The sequence below is a fragment of the Grampus griseus genome, assembly GCF_964374135.1.
Source record: "Grampus griseus genome assembly, chromosome: 12".
Lineage (NCBI taxonomy): Eukaryota > Metazoa > Chordata > Mammalia > Artiodactyla > Delphinidae > Grampus > Grampus griseus.
In genome coordinates, this window is record NC_139006.1 from 62,305,304 (window position 1) to 62,324,492 (window position 19,189).

At 42.6% G+C, this 19,189-nt stretch overlaps 1 protein-coding gene across 3 annotated transcripts in view; it reads right to left on the reverse strand.

The window, feature by feature from the left end:
* The window catches only part of LOXHD1 (lipoxygenase homology PLAT domains 1), a gene marked incomplete at both ends in the record, with an annotated part of 202,517 nt that overhangs the window by 133,355 nt on the left and 49,973 nt on the right, over positions 1-19,189 (reverse strand). For all 3 annotated transcript variants that reach the window (XM_082668195.1, XM_082668194.1, XM_082668193.1), the window contains 6 exons: positions 1,464-1,599; positions 2,028-2,114; positions 3,127-3,287; positions 3,815-3,950; positions 13,206-13,456; positions 16,147-16,270. In XM_082668195.1, coding sequence (XP_082524321.1) covers positions 1,464-1,599; positions 2,028-2,114; positions 3,127-3,287; positions 3,815-3,950; positions 13,206-13,456; positions 16,147-16,270 — 895 coding nt within the window. The remainder of the gene's footprint in view (positions 1-1,463; positions 1,600-2,027; positions 2,115-3,126; positions 3,288-3,814; positions 3,951-13,205; positions 13,457-16,146; positions 16,271-19,189) is intronic.

Below are 19,189 nucleotides of genomic sequence, written 5' to 3' on the forward strand. Positions count from 1 at the left end.
TATAGTTTGCTGACCTAGGAGGCAGGAGATCTTGTTCTAGGTCTCACTCTGTCTCTAACTGTATAATCAGGGCAAGAACTTCCTCAGTTTCCTTATATGCATCAATCTATTTTAACGACCTTTGAACACAAATATTCCATAGTCCATTTTAATTAATTCCATAGTCCATTTTAATTAAAAATGAAGAAGAATCATAAAATAGTACTAATTGCAAGCATGGCCTAATTAGACTAACAGGGTGATCCCTTTTTAGATATTTGCTGTTTGGGGTTTCTATGTTTTTGTGTATTTCACTCTGTTCAAATTGTTTAAAAATATATATACAGAGCTTCTACTGGGTGTGCAAATGCCTTAGAAGTGACACTATCCAAATACTTAGAAGGACTACTGAAACTATGGATGACATCGTAATTCACTTTTTGTAATTTTGCAATGTTATTTTACTATTTAAAAAAAATTAAGCACAGCCACAAGGATAGAAAATAGGTTAATTATATTAAGTGCCAATTCTGATCAATTGCTAATGTTTGCTTGCAGTGCTATATTGAGGGCTATGAAGCTCATTTCAGACTAAATGGGAGAGAATGCTGTGATTACTCAGTAATGTCTGCCAAGAGAAAAGGATAGGACACGTGCCGTGTATTTGCCAGCACTCTGGCGGTATAACCTAGAGGCAAAATGATCTCCTTTTCCCTCTTTGAATGTGGTTGCTAGACTCCAGATTAAAAGCTCAGCTCTCGGGCTTCCCTGATGGCACAGTGGTTGAGAATCTGCCTGCCAAGGCAGGGGATACGGGCTCGAGCCCTGGTCTGGGAAGATCCCACCTGCCACGGAGCAACTGGGCCCGTGAGCCACAACTACTGAGCCTGCGCGTCTGGAGCCTGTGCTCTGCAACAAGAGAGGCCGCGACAGTGAGAGGCCCGCGCACCGCGATGAAGAGTGGCCCCCGCTTGCCACAACTAGAGAAAGCCCTCGCACAGAAACGAAGACCCAACACAGCCAAAAATAAATAAATAAATTTATTTAAAAGCTCAGCTCTCTTCTACTAGCTCCAAAAAGAAATAGAGGATTCATAAGGGAGCAGTCAAGTGTGTCTATAAGAGCCAAGATCCAGCCTTCCTTTTTGAGGATCATCTTATGCATAATTTGAAGAGTTGCCTTTAATTTCAGGGAGTGTGTGGAGAAATATTGTTCAGTGTGGATTCTTCTCATCCCCTCATAGCCAACCTGAAGACCCAGAAATCTCCCCATTCTCACCCATGCCCATCATAAAGCCTTAGCATCGTGGAGATGGCTACTACAAGCCGGTCTTGAGTCTAGGACCTTCTAAACCCAGTCCTCATTCAGAAGGAGCCTGATGGTGCATAGTGGACAAGACTACCAGCTCATGGGCTAGACACCCATTGGCACACCAAGTAAGAGCTCCATTACCTCCCCCAGGATGAGAGCCAGTCAATACTTACTGCCCATTATCCTCCGTACTGTTGGACCCTCGGCAGTCATTTCCCTAACGATCTCATTGTCATCCTCATTGGCATCCAGCCAGCGATTGCAGTTGAAGTTGTACTTGTCCTTGGTCAGGGTGTTCATCAGGGTCATCTGGAATGAAGTCCTGGAGTGAGCAAGTGGTGTACCAGAGATATTCATCCATGCCTTGAGGTTCCCGTTCTGCTAGTTCATCTCAAGGAGGACAAGGCCGTCCCCTAGGGAGGACTCTTGTGGAAGATGGAGTGCCAGATTAATATTTATCCCTCTGGTCCCCTGGAGACCCACAGTTGCCTAGCAGCCAGGTGATTAGGACACAGTGCAAGTCTGCTGAAACCTAAGCAACTTCTTAGTCTACTTTGGAAGTCCTGTCCCCGTCAGGAAGTCCATGTGTCATGTGTCCAAATTTAGGTCTCACTACAACCCTTCCCCACCCACACTCCCAACAGATAAACGCAAACTAACAAGACAAGGTCATTAGAAAGAGACCATTTTGGTTCCTCTCCCAACCACCTTCTAACCCCCAAGATGGTACATCTCACCTTTTCTAAATGCCATCCAGAACCAGGACTCCTTTTATCATGCCACGCCCGAATCTTATAAAACCTGCCGAGGTCTGGGAGCTCAATCTATGGTGAGAAATAACAAGGCCTGAGTGGACAGAACCAAGTGAAATGTGTTTACCCTCATAGCTGACCCCCTGCCAGGAGGGTACCCACTTTGAGCTGTTTCTTCAGCATCAAGGGTGGGTTTGCTTCAAACCACCCTCATATATTCTATCTTCTTGTGCTCTTTTAACCAATGGCACATGAGGGAGAGACAGCCACGTAGAGCTAAGGTTCAATCTGGGCTGGTGAAACTGAACAAAAATAACTGACCCACAGTAGGATCCAGACTAAATAAAATCTTCCAAGCAATAAGCTTTCAATTACAAAATCCATATGGCAGCCCTGCAAATTAGCACAGGCCCAAGCCCCAGGACTCTGCTGGGCACTGAAACAGACAAAAAGATCAATACAGTGGTCATGCCCTTTCCCTAGGGGCTCCAAGTCTAGCCAGGAAGACAAATACATAAAGAGCAATGAACTGAAGGTATAATAGAAGCGCCAACGGGGTGCTCTGAGAAGAGAGCTGCAAATTACAAATTATTCTTACCTAAAGGTCAGAGCAGCACTTCCGTTGACAAAACAAGCCTTGCTCTGCTTACATACATACTGAAAATTTAAAGCTGAATTTCTTTTTAAATGTTCCAAAATGTATACTTTCCTTTAAATTTGCTCCTCACTCTCTAATTCAGTCCACACTGGGCGGTTTGACACTAACTGTGCTCAGGGTCTCTGTTCTAAAATGATTCCCCAAGTCACCAGGCTCCTGAATGTCCAAAGCCATTACATACTTGCTTCTTCTCCCATGCTTGGTTCTGGACTGTTTGATTCAGATGAAGGGCCAGATCTAAACTGCACCCCATCAGTACATTGCCCGTACATTAAATGTGATATTCCTTGCAGGGGCCTAGGGTCTCTATTTTACCTTTTTGTCTTCAAACTTGGTCCAAACCTGGCTTAGGAAACCAGAATCCCATGACAAATGCTTCTTACACCCCTTTCTCTTTCTTCCCTCCCACTCTGTCACTCTTCCTACCCTAAATTTCTCAATGATTCCGGGTTTGAACCACTTGTTGTTGGGATTCAGGAGAATCTCATCCGTCCGCCCCTTCTGCCCATAAATCTGGATGAAGATAGGAGAGTTGGTACCAGCTTTCTTCAAGTCGGTCGTCCAGACCCACAGGGACCATGGGAATTCTGCAGAGACAGGTCAAGTTGTACCATTAACTTCAAAAGTGAAGAGATTTTCAAGCTACCAGTGGGGAAGACAAGCAAATCAAAGGTGATCAGGACTGAAGTACAGGTTGTATACAGGTGTGTCCTACCCTCAGAAACCCATTATAACAAATACTAAATTTGGGAAGCCAAGGATTCCTTGCTATTTGAGAGAGTGTGCCTTAATGTTCCTTTTAGTGGTGAAAGTCTATTAGTATATTTTAAATAGGGGGAATAGTTGACTCCACCCACCCTATGGCCAGTACATTCAGAGTGCAGTGTGTGCAGCCATTCAGTTTAACAACTAGCCCATCACAGCAGCTTAACGATTTGGGGCTGCTGGAGTATCAGCCTTGGTGCCATGTCTGTAATTCTGTGTGGTCTGTACCTTGGAGAACTGAGGTCCCTGGGGGACCCTTTCCCTTCCTTTCCAGAGGAGAATTGAGAAGAAGGAGCGCCCAGTGGTTTGACAATCCTGGCCTTTGCTGGCTCTGGGCCCCTCCACCTACTTTTCAGCCTCTTCTTCCTGAGAGACACCATCTCGTAGAGCTGCCTCTCGATCAGCCCATCTGTCTTCTTCTCATCCAGCCAGCTGCTGCAAGGGAAGGTCTGCTGGATGCCAGTGAAGGGGCACAAAATCACCACCTGGGGGAGCAGATCACATCTCCTACAGTAGGTCCCCTGGCTGGGACTTCTTTGTAATGTTCAACAGCCTCCTTAGCCCCACATTTAGGGTTGTCTGCATTACTTACCTCAAGGAATGTCACTTTTCTTCCCACTGCCCATCTCATTAAATCTTAGATCAAGAAATACCTCCTCTAAGAAATCTTCCCAAGTAGGTATCATCTATATTCCAAACCTCAAACATTTTTCTCTATACACATACCCTTTTTGAATACCATATTTCCTTATGCACATTGTAAAATCTCCATCTGAACCAAGTTAACTAGAATACTAAATTAATACCCTATATTTGTCTTGTGGAAAAAAGGTCAGTCACATAAAAGGTAATTAATATCTATAATTTAATACAAAAACTAACTACCCTCTTCAGGACTTGATCCTTATTTAACCTTCTCTCCTACATCTTCTCCATCTCTACCCACATTCTGAACTTATGGGTTTAGAACATGGCATTCTAACCTTCTCTCCTACACCTTCTCCATCTCTACCCACATTCAGAACTTATGGGTTTAGAACATGGCATTCTGTCTAACCCAGACACACCTAGGTGTTTTGAAGAGAAGCATCAGAATGCCAAAGACAGAGATCTTAAGAGCATCAAGAGAAAAAAGACAGATGATGGCAATTGGACTAACAGAAGCCAGAGGATATTGGAGGGTGGGGGCATTATAACTCAATCTAGAGTTCTGTATCCTGAAATTTCTTTCAAGAATGAAAATGAAATAAAATAATTTTCAAACTAACAAAAACAGAGTTTACAACCAACAGACCTTACTTAACCAAAGGAACTTCTAAAGCATAGTACTTCAGGAGGAAGAAGAAAATTGACACCAGAAAAGAGGTCTTAGATGCAAGAAGAATTGGCAAGCAAACACACTGGCAAACAGGTAGGTAAATCTGGACAAATATGACTCTACAAAACAACAGCATATAATATGTGAATTTAAAAATAATTCAAAGGAGAGCTAAAATACTCTACTTTCAAAATTGGCATGCAATCTAGATGCAGGATTATTACCATTAGAAATTTCTAAGGTTCTTGATTTGTCTAAGAGAGAGTTAGAGATGGTGGTTAAATTTAGGTCTTGTTACAGTAAGTATGTATGTTAAAATTTCAATAGTAACCACTAAAAAAACCAGAGAGTGTATAATTTCCAAATCACTATCAAGAAAATAAAACCCACAACCAATCAGTTAATCAAAAAAAAAAAAAAAAGAAAAAAGAAAGACATAGTAAAAGCAGGACAAACAGACATGTTAATAGTTATAAAAAACATAAATGACTAAATTTATCAGTTAAAAGCTAGATAGTATCAGATAGGATTGTGATAAAGATTCAATTAACCAGAAGGTTATACTAATTCTACACCTCACAACGTAGCCTAAAACTATATAAAGCAAAAATTGTTAGTTCTACAGTAAGAAATTTAAATATCTACCACCGACATTGGAAATTTCAACACATATTTCTTCGTAATTAATAGATCAAACAGACAAAATGCTATTAAGGAGATAGAAGATTCAAAAACAAAAGTAACAAACTGAATTTAATAAATAAAATCAAAATCTTAAGTTCAACTCTTGGAACATATACCTAAATTGAAGCGCATTGTAAAGTAAATGTCAAAAAATTTTTTAATGGCATCCACCATTGAGAGGACCTTCAAGATGGCGGAGGAGTAAGACGTGGAGATCACCTTCCTCCCCACAAATACATCAAAAATACATCTAAATGTGCAACAACTCCTAAAGAACACCTACTGAACGCTGGCAGAAGACCTCAGACTTCCCCAAAGACAAGAAACTCCCCACGTAGCTGGGTAGGGAAAAAGAAAAAACAGAGACAAAAAAATAGGGAGGGGACCTACACCTCTGGGAGGGAGCTGTGAAGGAGGAAAAGTTTCCACACACTAGGAAGCCCCTTCACTTGTAGAAACGGGAGTGGGCTTGGGGGAAGCTGTGGAGCCATGGAGGAGAGCACAGCAATAGAGCTGCAGAGGGCAAAGCGGAGAGATTCCCGCAAAGATGATTGGGGCCAACCAGCACGCACCAGCCTGAGAGGTTTGTCTGCTCACCCGCCAGGACAGGTGGGGGCTGGGAGCTGAGGTTCGGGCTTCGGAGGTCAGATCCCAGGGAGAGGACAGGGGTTGGCTGCGTGAACACAGCCGGAAGGGGGCTAGTGCACCACAGCTAACCAGGAGGGAGTCTGGGAAAAAGTCTAGAACTTCCTAAGAGTCAAGAGACTGTTGTTTTGGGGTGCACGAGGAGAGGAGATTCAGAGCACTGCCTAAAAGAGCTTCAGAGACAGGTGTGAGCCACGGCTATCAGTGCGGACACCAGAGACAGGCATAAAATGCTAAGGCTGCTACTGCAGCCACCAAGAATCCTGTGTGCAAGCACAGGTCACTATCCACACCTCCCCTCCCGGGAGCCTGTGCAGCCCGCCACTGCCAGGGTCCCATGATCCAGGGACAACTTCCCCAGGAGAACACATGGCACACCTCAGGCTATTGCAATGTCACACTGGCCTCTGCCGCCGCAGGCTCGTGCTGCATTCTGTACCTCTCTCTCCCCCGGCCTGGGTGAGCCAGATCCCCTTAATCAGCCCTCCTTTAACCCCCTCCTGTGTGGGTGAAGAACAGATGTCAGAGTGTGACCTACATGCAGAGGTAGGGCCAAATCCAAAGCTGAAACCCAGGAGTTGTGTGGACAAAGAAGAGAAAGGGAAATTTCTCCGTGCAGCCTCAGGAGCAGCAGATTAAATCTTCACAATCAACTTGATATACCCTGCATCTGTGGAATACCTGATTAGACAATGAGTCATCCCAAAATTGCGGTGGTGGACTTTGGGAGCAACTGTAGACTTCGGGTTTGCTGTATACAACTGACTAGTTTCTGATTTTTATGTTTAACTTAGTATGGTTTTTAGCGCTTGTTATCATTGGTGGATTTGTTTATTAGTTTGGTTGCTCTCTTCTTTTTTTAAAAAAATTACTTTAAAAATATGTTTATTTTAATTATTTTTTATTTTAAAAATTTTATTTTATTTTTCTTTCCTTCTTTTTTTTCTCCCTTTTCTTCTGAGCTGTGTGGCTGACAGGGTTTTGGTGCTCTGGCCGGGTGTCAGGCCTGTGCTGCTGAGGTGGGAGAGCCGAGTTCAGGAAATTGGACCATCAGAGACCTCCCGGCCCCACGTAATATCAATCGGCGAGAGTTCACCCAGAGATCTCCATCTCAACGTGAAGACCCAGCTCCACTCAATGACCAGCAAGCTCCAGTGCTGGACACCCCATGCCAAACAACTAGAAAGACAGGAACACAACCCCATCCATTAGCAGAGAGGCTGCCTAAAATCATAATAAGTTCACAGATATCCCAAAACACACCACTGGACATGGTCCTGCCCACCAGAAAGACAAGATCCAGCTTCATCCACCAGAACACAGGCAACCAGTCCCCTCCACAAGGAAGCCTACACAACCCACTGAACCAAACTTACCCACTGGGGGCAGACACAAAAAACAATGGGAATTACGAACTTGCAGGCTGCAAAAAGGAGACCCCAAACACAATAAGTTAAGCAAAATGGAAAGACAGAGAAATACCCAGCAGATGAAGGAGCAGGTAAAAACCCACCAGGCCAAACAAATGAAGAAGAAATAGGCAGTCTACCCAAAAAAGAATTCAGAGTAATGATAGTAAAGATGATCCAAAATTTTGGAAATAGAATGGAGAAAATACAAGAAACATTTAACAAGGACCTAGAAGAACTAAAGAGCAAACAAACAGAGAGGAACAACACAATAAATGAAATTAAAAATTCTCTAGAAGGAATCAATAGCAGAATAACTGAGGCAGAAGAACGGATATGTGACCTAGAAGATAAAATAGTGGAAATAACTACCACAGAGCAGAATAAAGAAAAAAGAATGAAAAGAATTGAGGACAGTCTCAGAGACTTCTGGGACAACATTAAATGCCCCAACATTTGAATTATAGGGATACTAGAAGAAGAGAAAAAGAAAGGAACTGATAAAATATTTGAAGAGATTATAGTTGAAAACTTCCCTAATATGGGAAAGGAAATAGTCAATCAAGTCCAGGAAGTGCAGAGAGTCCCATACAGGATAAATCCAAGAAGAAACAAGCCAAGAAACATATTAATCAAACTATCAAAAATTAAATACAAAGAAAAAATATTAAAAGCAGCAAGGGAAAAACAGCAAATAACATACAAGGGAATCCCCATAAGGTTAACAGCTGATCTTTCAGCAGAAACTCTACAAGCCAGAAGTGAGTGGCAGGACATACTTAAAATGATGAAAGGGAAAAACTTACAACCAAGATTACTCTACCCAGCAAGGATCTCATACAGATTCAACAGAGAAATTTAAACTTTTACAGACAAGAAAAAGCTAAGAGAATTCAGCACCACCAAACCAGCTTTACAAAAAATGCTAAAGGAACTTCTCTAGGCAGGAAACACAAGAGAAGGAAAAGACCTACAATAACAAACCCAAAACAATTAAGAAAATGGTAATGGGAACATACATATTGATAACTACCTTAAATGTAAATGGATTAAATGCTCCAACCAAAAGACATAGACTGGCTGAATGGATACAAAAACAGGACCTGTATATATGCTGTCTACAAGAGACCCATTTCAGACATAGGGACACATACAGACTGCAAGTGAGGGGATGGAAAAACGTATTCCATGCAAATGGAAATCAAAAGAAAACTGGAGTAGTAATTCTCATATCACACAAAATAGACTTTAAAAGAAAGACTATTACAAGAGACAAAGAAGGACACTACATAATGATCAAGGGATCAGTCCAAGAAGAAGATATAGGAATTGTAAATATTTATGCACCCAACGTAGGAGTACCTCAATACAAAAGGAAAATGTTAACAGCCATAAAAGGGGAAATTGACAGTAACATAATCATAGTAGGAGACTTTAATAACACCCCACTTTCACCAATGGACAGATCATCTAAAATGAAAATAAATAAGGAAACACAAGCATTAGATGACACATTAAACAAGATAGACCTAACTGATATTTTTAGGACATTCCATCCAAAAACAACAGAATACACTTTCTTCTCAAGTGTGCACGGAACATTCTCCAGGATAGATCACACCCTGGGTCACGAATCAAGCCTTGGTAAATTTAAGAAAATTGAAATCATATCAAGTATCTTTTCCAACAACAATGAGACTAGATATCAATTACATGAAAAAAACTGTAAAATATACAAACACATGGAGGCTAAACAATATGCTACTAAATAACCAAGAGATCACTGAAGAAATCAAACAGGAAATCAAAGAATACCTAGAAACAAATGACAATGAAAACACAATGACCCAAAACGTATGGGTTGCAGCAAAAGCAGTTCTAAGAGGGAAGTTTATAGCAATACAATCCTACCTCAAGAAACAAGCAACATCTCAAATAAACAACCTAACTTACACCTAAAGCAATTAGAGAAAGAAGAACAAAAACCCCCCAAATTTAGCAGGACAGAAATCATAAAGATCAGATCAGAAATAAAGGAAAAAGAAATGAATGAAACAATAGCAAAGATCAATAAAACTAAAAGTTGGTTCTTTGAGAAGATAAACAAAATTGATAATCCATTAGCCACACTCATCAAGAAAAAAAGGGAGAAGGCTCAAATCAATAGAATTAGAAATGAAAGAGGAGAAGTAACAACTGACACTGCAGAAATACAAAGGATCATGAGAGGTTACTACAAGCAACTATATGCCAATAAAATAGACAACCTGAAAGAAATGGACAAATCCTTAGAAAGGCACAACCTTCCGAGACTGAACCAGGAAGAAACAGAAAATATAAACAGACCAATCACAAGCACTGAAATTGAAACTGTGATTAAAAATCTTCCAACAAACAAAAACCCAGGACCAGATGGCTTCACAGGCCAATTCTATCAAACATTTAGAGAAGAGCTAACACCTATCCTTCTCAAACTCTTCCAAAATATAGCAGAGGAAGGAACATGCCCAAACTCATTCTACAAGGCCACCATCACCGTGATACCAAAACCAGACAAAGATGTCACAAGAAAAGAAAACTACAGGTCAATATCACTGATGAATATAGATGCAAAAGTCCTCAACAAAATACTATCAAATAGAATCCAATTGCACATTAAAAGGATCATACACCATGATCAAGTGGGATTTATCCCAGGAATTGAAGGATTATTCATTATATGCAAATTAATAAATGTGATACACCGTATTAACAAATTGAAGGATAAAAACCATATGATCATCTCAATAGATGCAGAAAAAGTTTTCGACAAAATTCAACACCAATTTATGATAAAAACTCTCCAGAAAGTGGGCATAGAGGGAACCTACCTCAACGTAATAAAGACCATATACGACAAACCCACAGCAAACATCATTCTCAATGGTGAAAAGCTGAAAGCATTTCCTCTAGGATCAGGAACAAGACAAGGATGTCCACTCTCACCACTATTATTCAACATAGTTTTGGAAGCCCTAGCCATGGCAGTCAGAGAAGAAAAAGAAATAAAAGAATACAAATTGGAAAAGAAGAAGTAAAACTGTCACTGTTTGCAGATGATGTGATACTATACATAGAGAATCCAAAAGATGCTACCAGAAAACTACTAGAGCTAATCAATGAATTTGGTTAAGTAGCAGGATACAAAGTTAATGCACAGAAATCTCTTGCATTCCTGTACACTAATGATGGAAAATCTGAAAGAGAAATTATGGAAACACTCCCATTTACCACTGCAACAAAAAGAATAAAATACCTAGGAATAAATCTACCTAGGGAAACAAAAACCTGTATGCAGAAAACTATAAGACACTGATGAAAGAAATTAAAGATGATACCAACAGATGGAGAGATATACCATGTTCTTGGATTGGAAGAATCAGTATTGTGAAAATGACTATACTACCTAAAGCAATCTACAGATTCAATGTAATCCCTATCAAATTACCAATGGCATTTTCTATGGAGCTAGAACAAATCATCTTCAAATTTATATGGAGACACAAAAGACCCCAAATAGCAAAAGCAGTCTTGAGGGAAAAAAGCGGAACTGCAGGAATCAGACTCCCTGACTTCAGACTATACTACAAAGCTACAGTAATCAAAACAATGTGGTATTGGCACAAAAGCAGAAACAGATCAATGGAACAAGATAGAAAGCCTGGAGATAAACCCATGCACCTATGGTCAACTAATCTATGACAAAGGAGGCAAAGATATACAATGGAGAAAAGACAGTATCTTCAATAAATGGTGCTGGGAAAACTGGACAGCTACATGTAAAAGAATGAAATTAGAACACTCCCTAACACCATACACAAAAATAAACTCAAAATGGATTTGAGACCTAAATGTAAGGCCGGGGACTATAAAACTCTTAGAGGAAAACATAGAAAGAACACTCTTTGACATAAATCACAGCAAGATAGTTTTTAATCCACCTCCTAGAGTAATGGAAATAAAAACAAAAATAAACAAATGGGACCTAATGAAAGTTCAAAGCTTTTGCACAGCAAAGGAAACCATAAACAAGACAAAAAGACAGCCCTCAGAGTGTGAGAAAATATTTGCACATGAATCAGCAGACAAAGGATTAATCTCCAAAATATACAAACAGCTCATGCAGCTCAATATTAAAGAAACAAACAACCCAATCCAAAAATGGGTAGAAGACCTAAATAGACATTTCTCCAAAGAAGACATACAGATGGCCAAGAGGCACATGAAAAGATGCTCAATGTCACTAATTATTAGAGAAATGCAAATCAAAACTACAATGAGGTATCACCCCACACCAGTTAGAATGGGCATCATCAGAAAATCTACAAACAACAAATGCTGGAGAGGGTGTGGAGAAAAGGGTACCCTCTTGCACTGTTGGTGGGAATGTAAATTGATACAGCCATTATGGAGAACAGTATGGACGTTCCTTAAAAAGCTAAAAATAGAACTACCATATGATCCAGCAATCCCACTACTGGGCATATACCCCAAGAAAACCATAATTCAAAAAGACACATGCACCCCAATTTTCGTTGCAGCACTATTTACAATAGCCAGGTCATGGAAGCAACCTAAATGCCCATCGACAGATGAATGGATAAAGAAGATGCAGTACATATATACAATGGAATATTACTCAGCCATTAAAAGGAAGGATATTGAGTAATTTGTTGAGACATGGATGGATCTAGAGACTGTCATACAGAGTGAAGTAAGTCAGAAAGAGAAAAACAAATATCGTTTATTAACGCATATATGTGGAACCTAGAAATATGGTACAGATGAACCGGTTTGCAGGGCAGGAGTTGAGACCCAGATGTAGAGAATAAACGTATGGACACCAAGGTAGGAAAACTGCGGTGGAGTGGGGATGGTGGTGTGCTGAATTGGGCGATTGGGATTGACATGTATACACTGCTGTGTATAAAATTGATGACTAATAAGAACCTGCAGTATAAAAAACAAACAAACAAAAGCAACTCATACTAAACTTTCTTTGGGTTATTTGTATGGAAGTATGTTAATATAAATGTTTCAGACATTACATGAAATTTCTAAAAATCTTATATGTTCTGGTATAATGTTATAAGTCATAATTCTAGTTATTACTTTAAAATGTATATCTCAGAAATAACTACATTTCCTTGTCAATTACATTATTATGAACTTTCATCAAATCTTTAACTGTGGTCATTTTTAAGTCTTTTGTCATTTACAGACAATTCTGTGTGTACTCTGATGCTTTCGCAAAAATGTTCCTCTAGAAGGGTTTCATCTTTAAGGAATTCATGGAAAAGACTCTGACAAGTACAGGTTTCTGGTAACTGACTATACTGCTGAACTGAATGAATAAGCATTTTCAGAACTCTAATGGGAAACTGATGAACTCATAAAAGTGCTAACAAAAGATCAAGATAAAAAAAATTAATTACATGGGACTGAGTGAACTGATGAGGATGATTATAATTTTTGTAACTTTCTGTTTGAATTAAAAAAAAAAAAAAAGGCCCCGTGAGAGGGATTTCTCATGTACTTTGTAACTGGTGCAAAGGAAGTAGGAAGTAGGATGCAGATTAGAGTTTGTATTTGCAAGTTAAAGAGAAGGGTTGAATCAGGGCAGGGTCCTCCCCAGCCTCCCTTACCTTCTCACAGTACCAGCCTCTATTGGCTCCCACATTGCCATGTCCGATGGAGACCCGGCTCAATGGGCTGAGGAGGACAGCCAGCTCGATGTTGAAGATGTCTCTGCGGCCACGGCAAAACACACCGCCCTCCAGGAAGATTTTCCCACTGTTCTTATTTCCTCTGGCTCCGAACATGACCAGGTAGATTTTGGATTTGGTCCCAGCACCCCGGACGTCCCCAGTGAAGACGGTGACAATATATGAGATGGCTGGTATGGAAACAACAGGGGGAAGGAGAGGGTTCAGTGCAAGCTGACAACAATATCCTACCCACCTTCTCCGCCACCTGACCACACCTCCCTAGGCCCTCCCTCTGCTGTACATCCCCATCCCCCTAAGTCCTCCTCCCCCAGACGACATCCAGTGCCCCTTTCCACTTCACTTTATCTTTTTTGGAGTTGGTGTGTCAGTGCATCTGAGTTTAGGAACAAACTGCAGGTTACAGGAAGCTGCCAGCCCCCATTACAGGAAACTAACAAAGAGAAGGAAGAGCTTGGGTTGGTTAAGAATAGTACTTATTATTAATGCTAATTACCATGTGCATATTATTAATAGCTGCCAGATGAATTCTATTATGTCTCATTTAATTAGAATAGTCAACTCGATTAAGAGAGATTTATATTCAGGACTATCTGATTCATGGAGCTTGCTCTTTTGCACATAACTTAAAAACATAACTCTTTTTTTTTTTTAATTTATTTATTTATTTTTGGCCGTGTTGGATCTTCGTCTCTGTGCACAGGCTTTCTCTAGCTGCGGCAAGCGGGGGCCACTCCTCATCGCGGTGCGCGGGCCTCTCATTGTTGTGGCTTCTATTGTTGTGGAGCACAGGGTCCAGACGCGCAGCCTCAGCAGTTGTGGCTCACGGGCCTAGCCGCTCCGCAGCATGTGGGACCCTCCCAGACCAGGGCTCAAACCCATGTCCCCTGCATTGGCAGGCAGATTCTTAACCACTGCGCCACCAGGGAAGCCCTAAAAACATAACTCTTAATAGAGGACACTAATGTCCTCCTTTACCACCTGAGGTGGTGGGATGCGGAAGATTGAGGGAGGGAGAGGACATTGTGGGTTGGGTCATTTGGGGTTTTGGTCAGTCAGAAGGCAATGTGAGGACATGGAGTTCTGGGGAAGAGCCAGCAAGAGGAGATTAAACTCTGAGATGAGACAGACTAAAGGAAAACACCAAAGACAAACATTTGAACAGGAAACTATAGGAAATTCTGCTAAGGTGTGGTCTGCCTTTTTTCACACTGTCCCAGAGTCTAAGGCAAGTGGTACTTTAAGCCTCGTTAGTCCCCCACCTCCCTTTCATCCTACCCCCATCCCCTGATCTCAGAGAAACAAAATGTCTTTGGGAGATAACACATGCAACCACATGGACGCATTATTCATTCATACATTCACACTTTCCCTTGCTCAACAAACATTTACCGAGTGCTTACTCTATGACAGGCCTTGGGAGACTATGAAGATAAAAAGGAATAGCCACTGCCCTCAAAGAGTGGGTGTCCAGCTTTACTTCACAGCACATGGACAGATGGTGTTCTCACACTAGACATACTGTCATAGCCTAGGTTGTCAGCAATTCCAGCCTCTCACTGTCATTTCTCCTCGTCTACCACTGGAAGCAAGTAATAGTAACACAGTTAAAGGGGGCATATTAAATCTGCTCTAGTGGATGTTTTAAGTAAATAATTCTCAAACTATAGAATGCAAAGTCGTGACACACCCGACAACGTGGCACCCCTCACCCAGGCCAAGGCGCCATAATGCCATGGTTGAAAAGCACTGGAGCAGAGGAGCATTGGTCTCCTAAACAATAGCAGTCACGTTCTTCCCAAAATGTCTGGAGCAAGAGAAGGGAGAGATGGCCCTGTCTATAGGGGGTAGGGGAAGTTTCAGAGGAAGTGACTGGCAGCAGGAATTTGAGAAGCAGAAAGAAGAGAAATGGCGTAACAGGCTGAGGAGAAAGCATATTCCGAAGAGAAAGGAAGAGAAAGAGTAAGGCCAGCAGCTAAGGGGAGGGGAGAGGGAAGCATGTGGGTGAGATGGGGGGAACAGGGAGAGGGGGTAGGTGTGGGAAAGAGTGAAAGGTGTGCAGATCGGGGGAGGGACAGGGAGTGTGTGTGGAAGTGGTAGTAGAAGATGTTGAAAGATGCTGCTGAAATGGTCAATTGGAGCCCAATCGTGGAGCAATTTTATCTTATACCCCAGAACTTGGACTCATTCTCTCTGCAGTGGGAGCCATGGGAGGGTCTGTCCCAGAGCATGTTCTCAGCTGTGCGCGTTCACCAACATTGATATTCTGGAACAGCTATGAACTTCCATGCTGGGAGCTTCAGGTTTTCCATGGAACTCACACAGGGTAGAGATTTAGGAGGCAGACCAAATCCTGGATTTGTCACTTATCAGCTGTGTGACCTGGAACAGGTCTCCTAGCTTGTGACTCAATTTCCTCTACTGTGAAATGGGAACAGTAACCGTTCCCATACTATAGGGTTGTTGTGAGTATTAGAGGAATGACATGAGTCAGGTGCCTAGAGAGAGTCTGCCATATAGGAAGCGCTCAATAGCAGGAGGAGGTAAGGGTCAGTCAACATCCTCATAAACACCCACATGTGTCGGGAGTTCACACCCCGGCTCCATCCTGTGCATAACTTCTCTTGCCCTGGGAAGTCAATGTCTGCTCAGGGGCACCTTCCCATCACCTCTGGTATCAGCAGAGCCCCAGACTCCAGCCCGGGGGGACAGAACACTTTCAGGGGCAGCAGGAATGTTGTCTAAAGACATGGCTGCTTCCTACTGGATTGCAGGCCTCTAGACCCACAGATGAGAACATTGACCCTCAGGCAGAAAGTGAAATATTAGCCAATTGGGCCTCCCCTTTCTTCTGTTCTACCTGTGGTCTCAGCTCCGGCCACTAAGATATCCCTCTGAATTTTGCCATCGTCTTCATCCAAGGCCAGCCAGCGGTTAAGAGGGAAATCATATTTTCTTTTATTCCCAATATCTTCAATGACAATCTGGGAAGAAGAAGAGAGGGAAGGAAGGTTAAGTGTCATTGAGGTCACACCTGGTGACCGAATCCATTCCTCCATCACTTGAGTGAACTCCAAGTATACTTTCTCATCTTCCTCGTGGCCCAAGGAAAGCTTATCACAAGGACACACCTGTTGTCAGGAAAACCTTGCAAAGCACTGAGAGTCAAACAGGGATGACTGACAATTAACTCCTTGAATTACTGAGTCTTGTTCCCTCCTCTGCTAAGGATCATTAAAAAAATGCTATGCAAGAAACTTAGCAGGATGGACCCTGTGAGACTGAGGTGCTAGAACTGGAAGCCTGGATTTACAGACAGCATCAAGACCACCGTCTTCCTCACCTGCTGAAGATTGGGATTCTGACCTTCTTGCTGAGAAGCAGAGTCCACATAAAGGGAACTACAAGCCCTGAATCTGGCACACAGAATCCCAGTATCTGGTGACCAGGTTGGAAAAGGTCAGCCACTGACAGTGAAGTGAGGAGAACTGAGCATCCTTGAAGCCCCCGCGGGGACTCACATGTGAGCTATGTTGGTGAGGCTGAGATAACTATGTCTTCTAGAGCTCACCAAGGAGATGAGGGGCCCTCCCAAAATGTCCCAGGAACATCCAGCTGAAAACTCACTCTAAGATAAGTGTGATCATCAATAACCAGACCAAGCCTCCAGTCATAATAGGAAGGCAGATGCATCTGGTGACAGACAGGGTGAGTTGGAAAGTAAAAATACCTGCCCAGGTACTCCCAGGACTGCCTGACAGAGTGGGGCTCTGATTCTCAGTGAAAGACTCACTTCCTAAGATCAGAGTGTCTGTAGTGTGGAAACAGGGCATGTCTTGGTCTGCCTAAAGGCACCTCACCTTGTTCTAATGCAATGTTCAACAAGGAATCTTCTGGGCTGAGAGCTGAACTCCTGAGTATACCACCCACCAGAGAGGGGTGAGTGGCCTGAGCCAGTGGCCAAGACCAGCCGTCCCACCAGGGTTCTCTCTCCAGATACATCAGCATTTAAGCTCTGGTTTATAAGTCAGTCCCTTGTAAGTTTGGTTGGTGTGAGTCAGCCTTCAGAGCTTGCTGATTTCTATCGAGTGTCTGTACTTTCAGAGCTGACTGCCTGGAGACCTCTGTGGCCTGTCCAGAAGCGGTTCTGCCTTGAAAGGAAGTCCAGCCTCTCCCAATTCATGTATCTGCACATTTCTCTATATCTTTCCTCTCCCAGGGTTGAGGCTGTGGGGAGATTGGGGAGCCAAGGATCTGGGCTATACCTCCTGACCCCCTTTATGCTGACCCTCACAGGGTTGGAAGAGCAAGGTGAAGAAGGAAAAGAATTAGTTTATCAGATAAGCTGTCAAGTCTACTAATCGACAGATATACAGATTCACCATTTCTGTCTTTAAATGTTCACAGACTGGTGTGCCAGCCATAATTCCAAGAGCAAATGACAAAACACCCTCACAGTTCACAAAGATGTCATCAATAAAGGGCCTTCTCCTGGCCTGATAGCTGATGGACATTCCTGGCTTGAGAAGTTCAGCTAATCTGAAAAATAGAATGTGTTGCCATTAAATAACTCTGTAGGACAAAAGTAGCTGAACCACAAAGGGAAGAGAAAATATATGAATGAATATTTGAATAACCAACAAGATTCTAAAAATCAGACATTCTGAAATCACAAAGAAAGGCTGAGACATAAACACTTAAGCACTGATATAAAAAGTATAAAAGTCCAGGAACAGTTCTGGAAAGTTTCCAAATGAGTATTGAAATATATAAACAATTACTGATGACATCTGTTAGTCCCAAGGTCTGCAGGATAAGGCTGGAGGAGGCTGGCTCCCAGAGGGTGGAACATTTTGGAACACATCTAGTAGCAAATGGTGAGTGCTGTAGGAAGGAGCAGAGGGGTGAGATGTGGAAGGAGCCTACGTCGGCACAGGAAGATTGTCCAGGGGGACGTGGCAGAGGACTCTCCCAAAGGCATTCTGGCCTCTGCAGATATGGGTCCTGTTGCTTGGGACCCATGACCCCTGTTGCTTAAAGGATATTAGTAAGGGCCCCTCTGGGGGAAAACAAGCAGCTTTTCCACTTGTGTTCACAAGTTGCCCAGGCATCCCTGAGTTTTCATAAAGTTCCTTTTAAGAATTCAAGACAGCTCAGGACTGGTTTTTGCTAACAGAATGAAATGGTGGTGCTCCCTCCAGACCACAGTTTCATAGTCTGTCGTTCTGGCAGAGACAACTGTAAAATAAGACTGGAAAGACAGAGTGGCCTTTATCATGAATGATAGAAGCACACACCTGGAGTGGGTGTGTGAGAGACAGACAGACAGAAGCAATAACCTAATGGAAGACAAGAGCTGTTATCTCCTGGAGGAATATTCTCACCTGCAGGCAAGCCTATAGGCTGGGCTGACCTTCTAAGAAGCAAGAGGGAAACCAGGGGACATGAGCCCTTGGGAGGCGAGATGGCAGCCAGACAAGGGGGCCTGTCCATGGTGCAGCCCGCTCTGTCCTGCAGCAACAGGGACAGAGCAGTTACGAGGCGAGACCACCGTTACGAAAAGCCAAGAAGGATAAACCAACCGCGAAAAAGAGGAGGAAGCTGCCAAGCAGGGGTTCTTTCTTTCTTGTTCTCTCCAGATGGTTCACAGACACATCCAAGCAGTCCAGGACACGGGGGCCTGCATTTCCTCCCGCACAGGGTAAACATGTCTGTGTGAGCACATGGGGTTTGTCTTGGAGTCGATACCTTGCAGATCAGTGTAGAGAGTCAACCATGACTCACAGCAGCTCTCCCTCCTCCATATGGGAATAATTTCCACCAACTTTCCATAACCTGATTGGAGCGGAGACCCATTCTGGGCAGAAGAAACAAACCCCACACACATAGGGCAATCTGGAGAA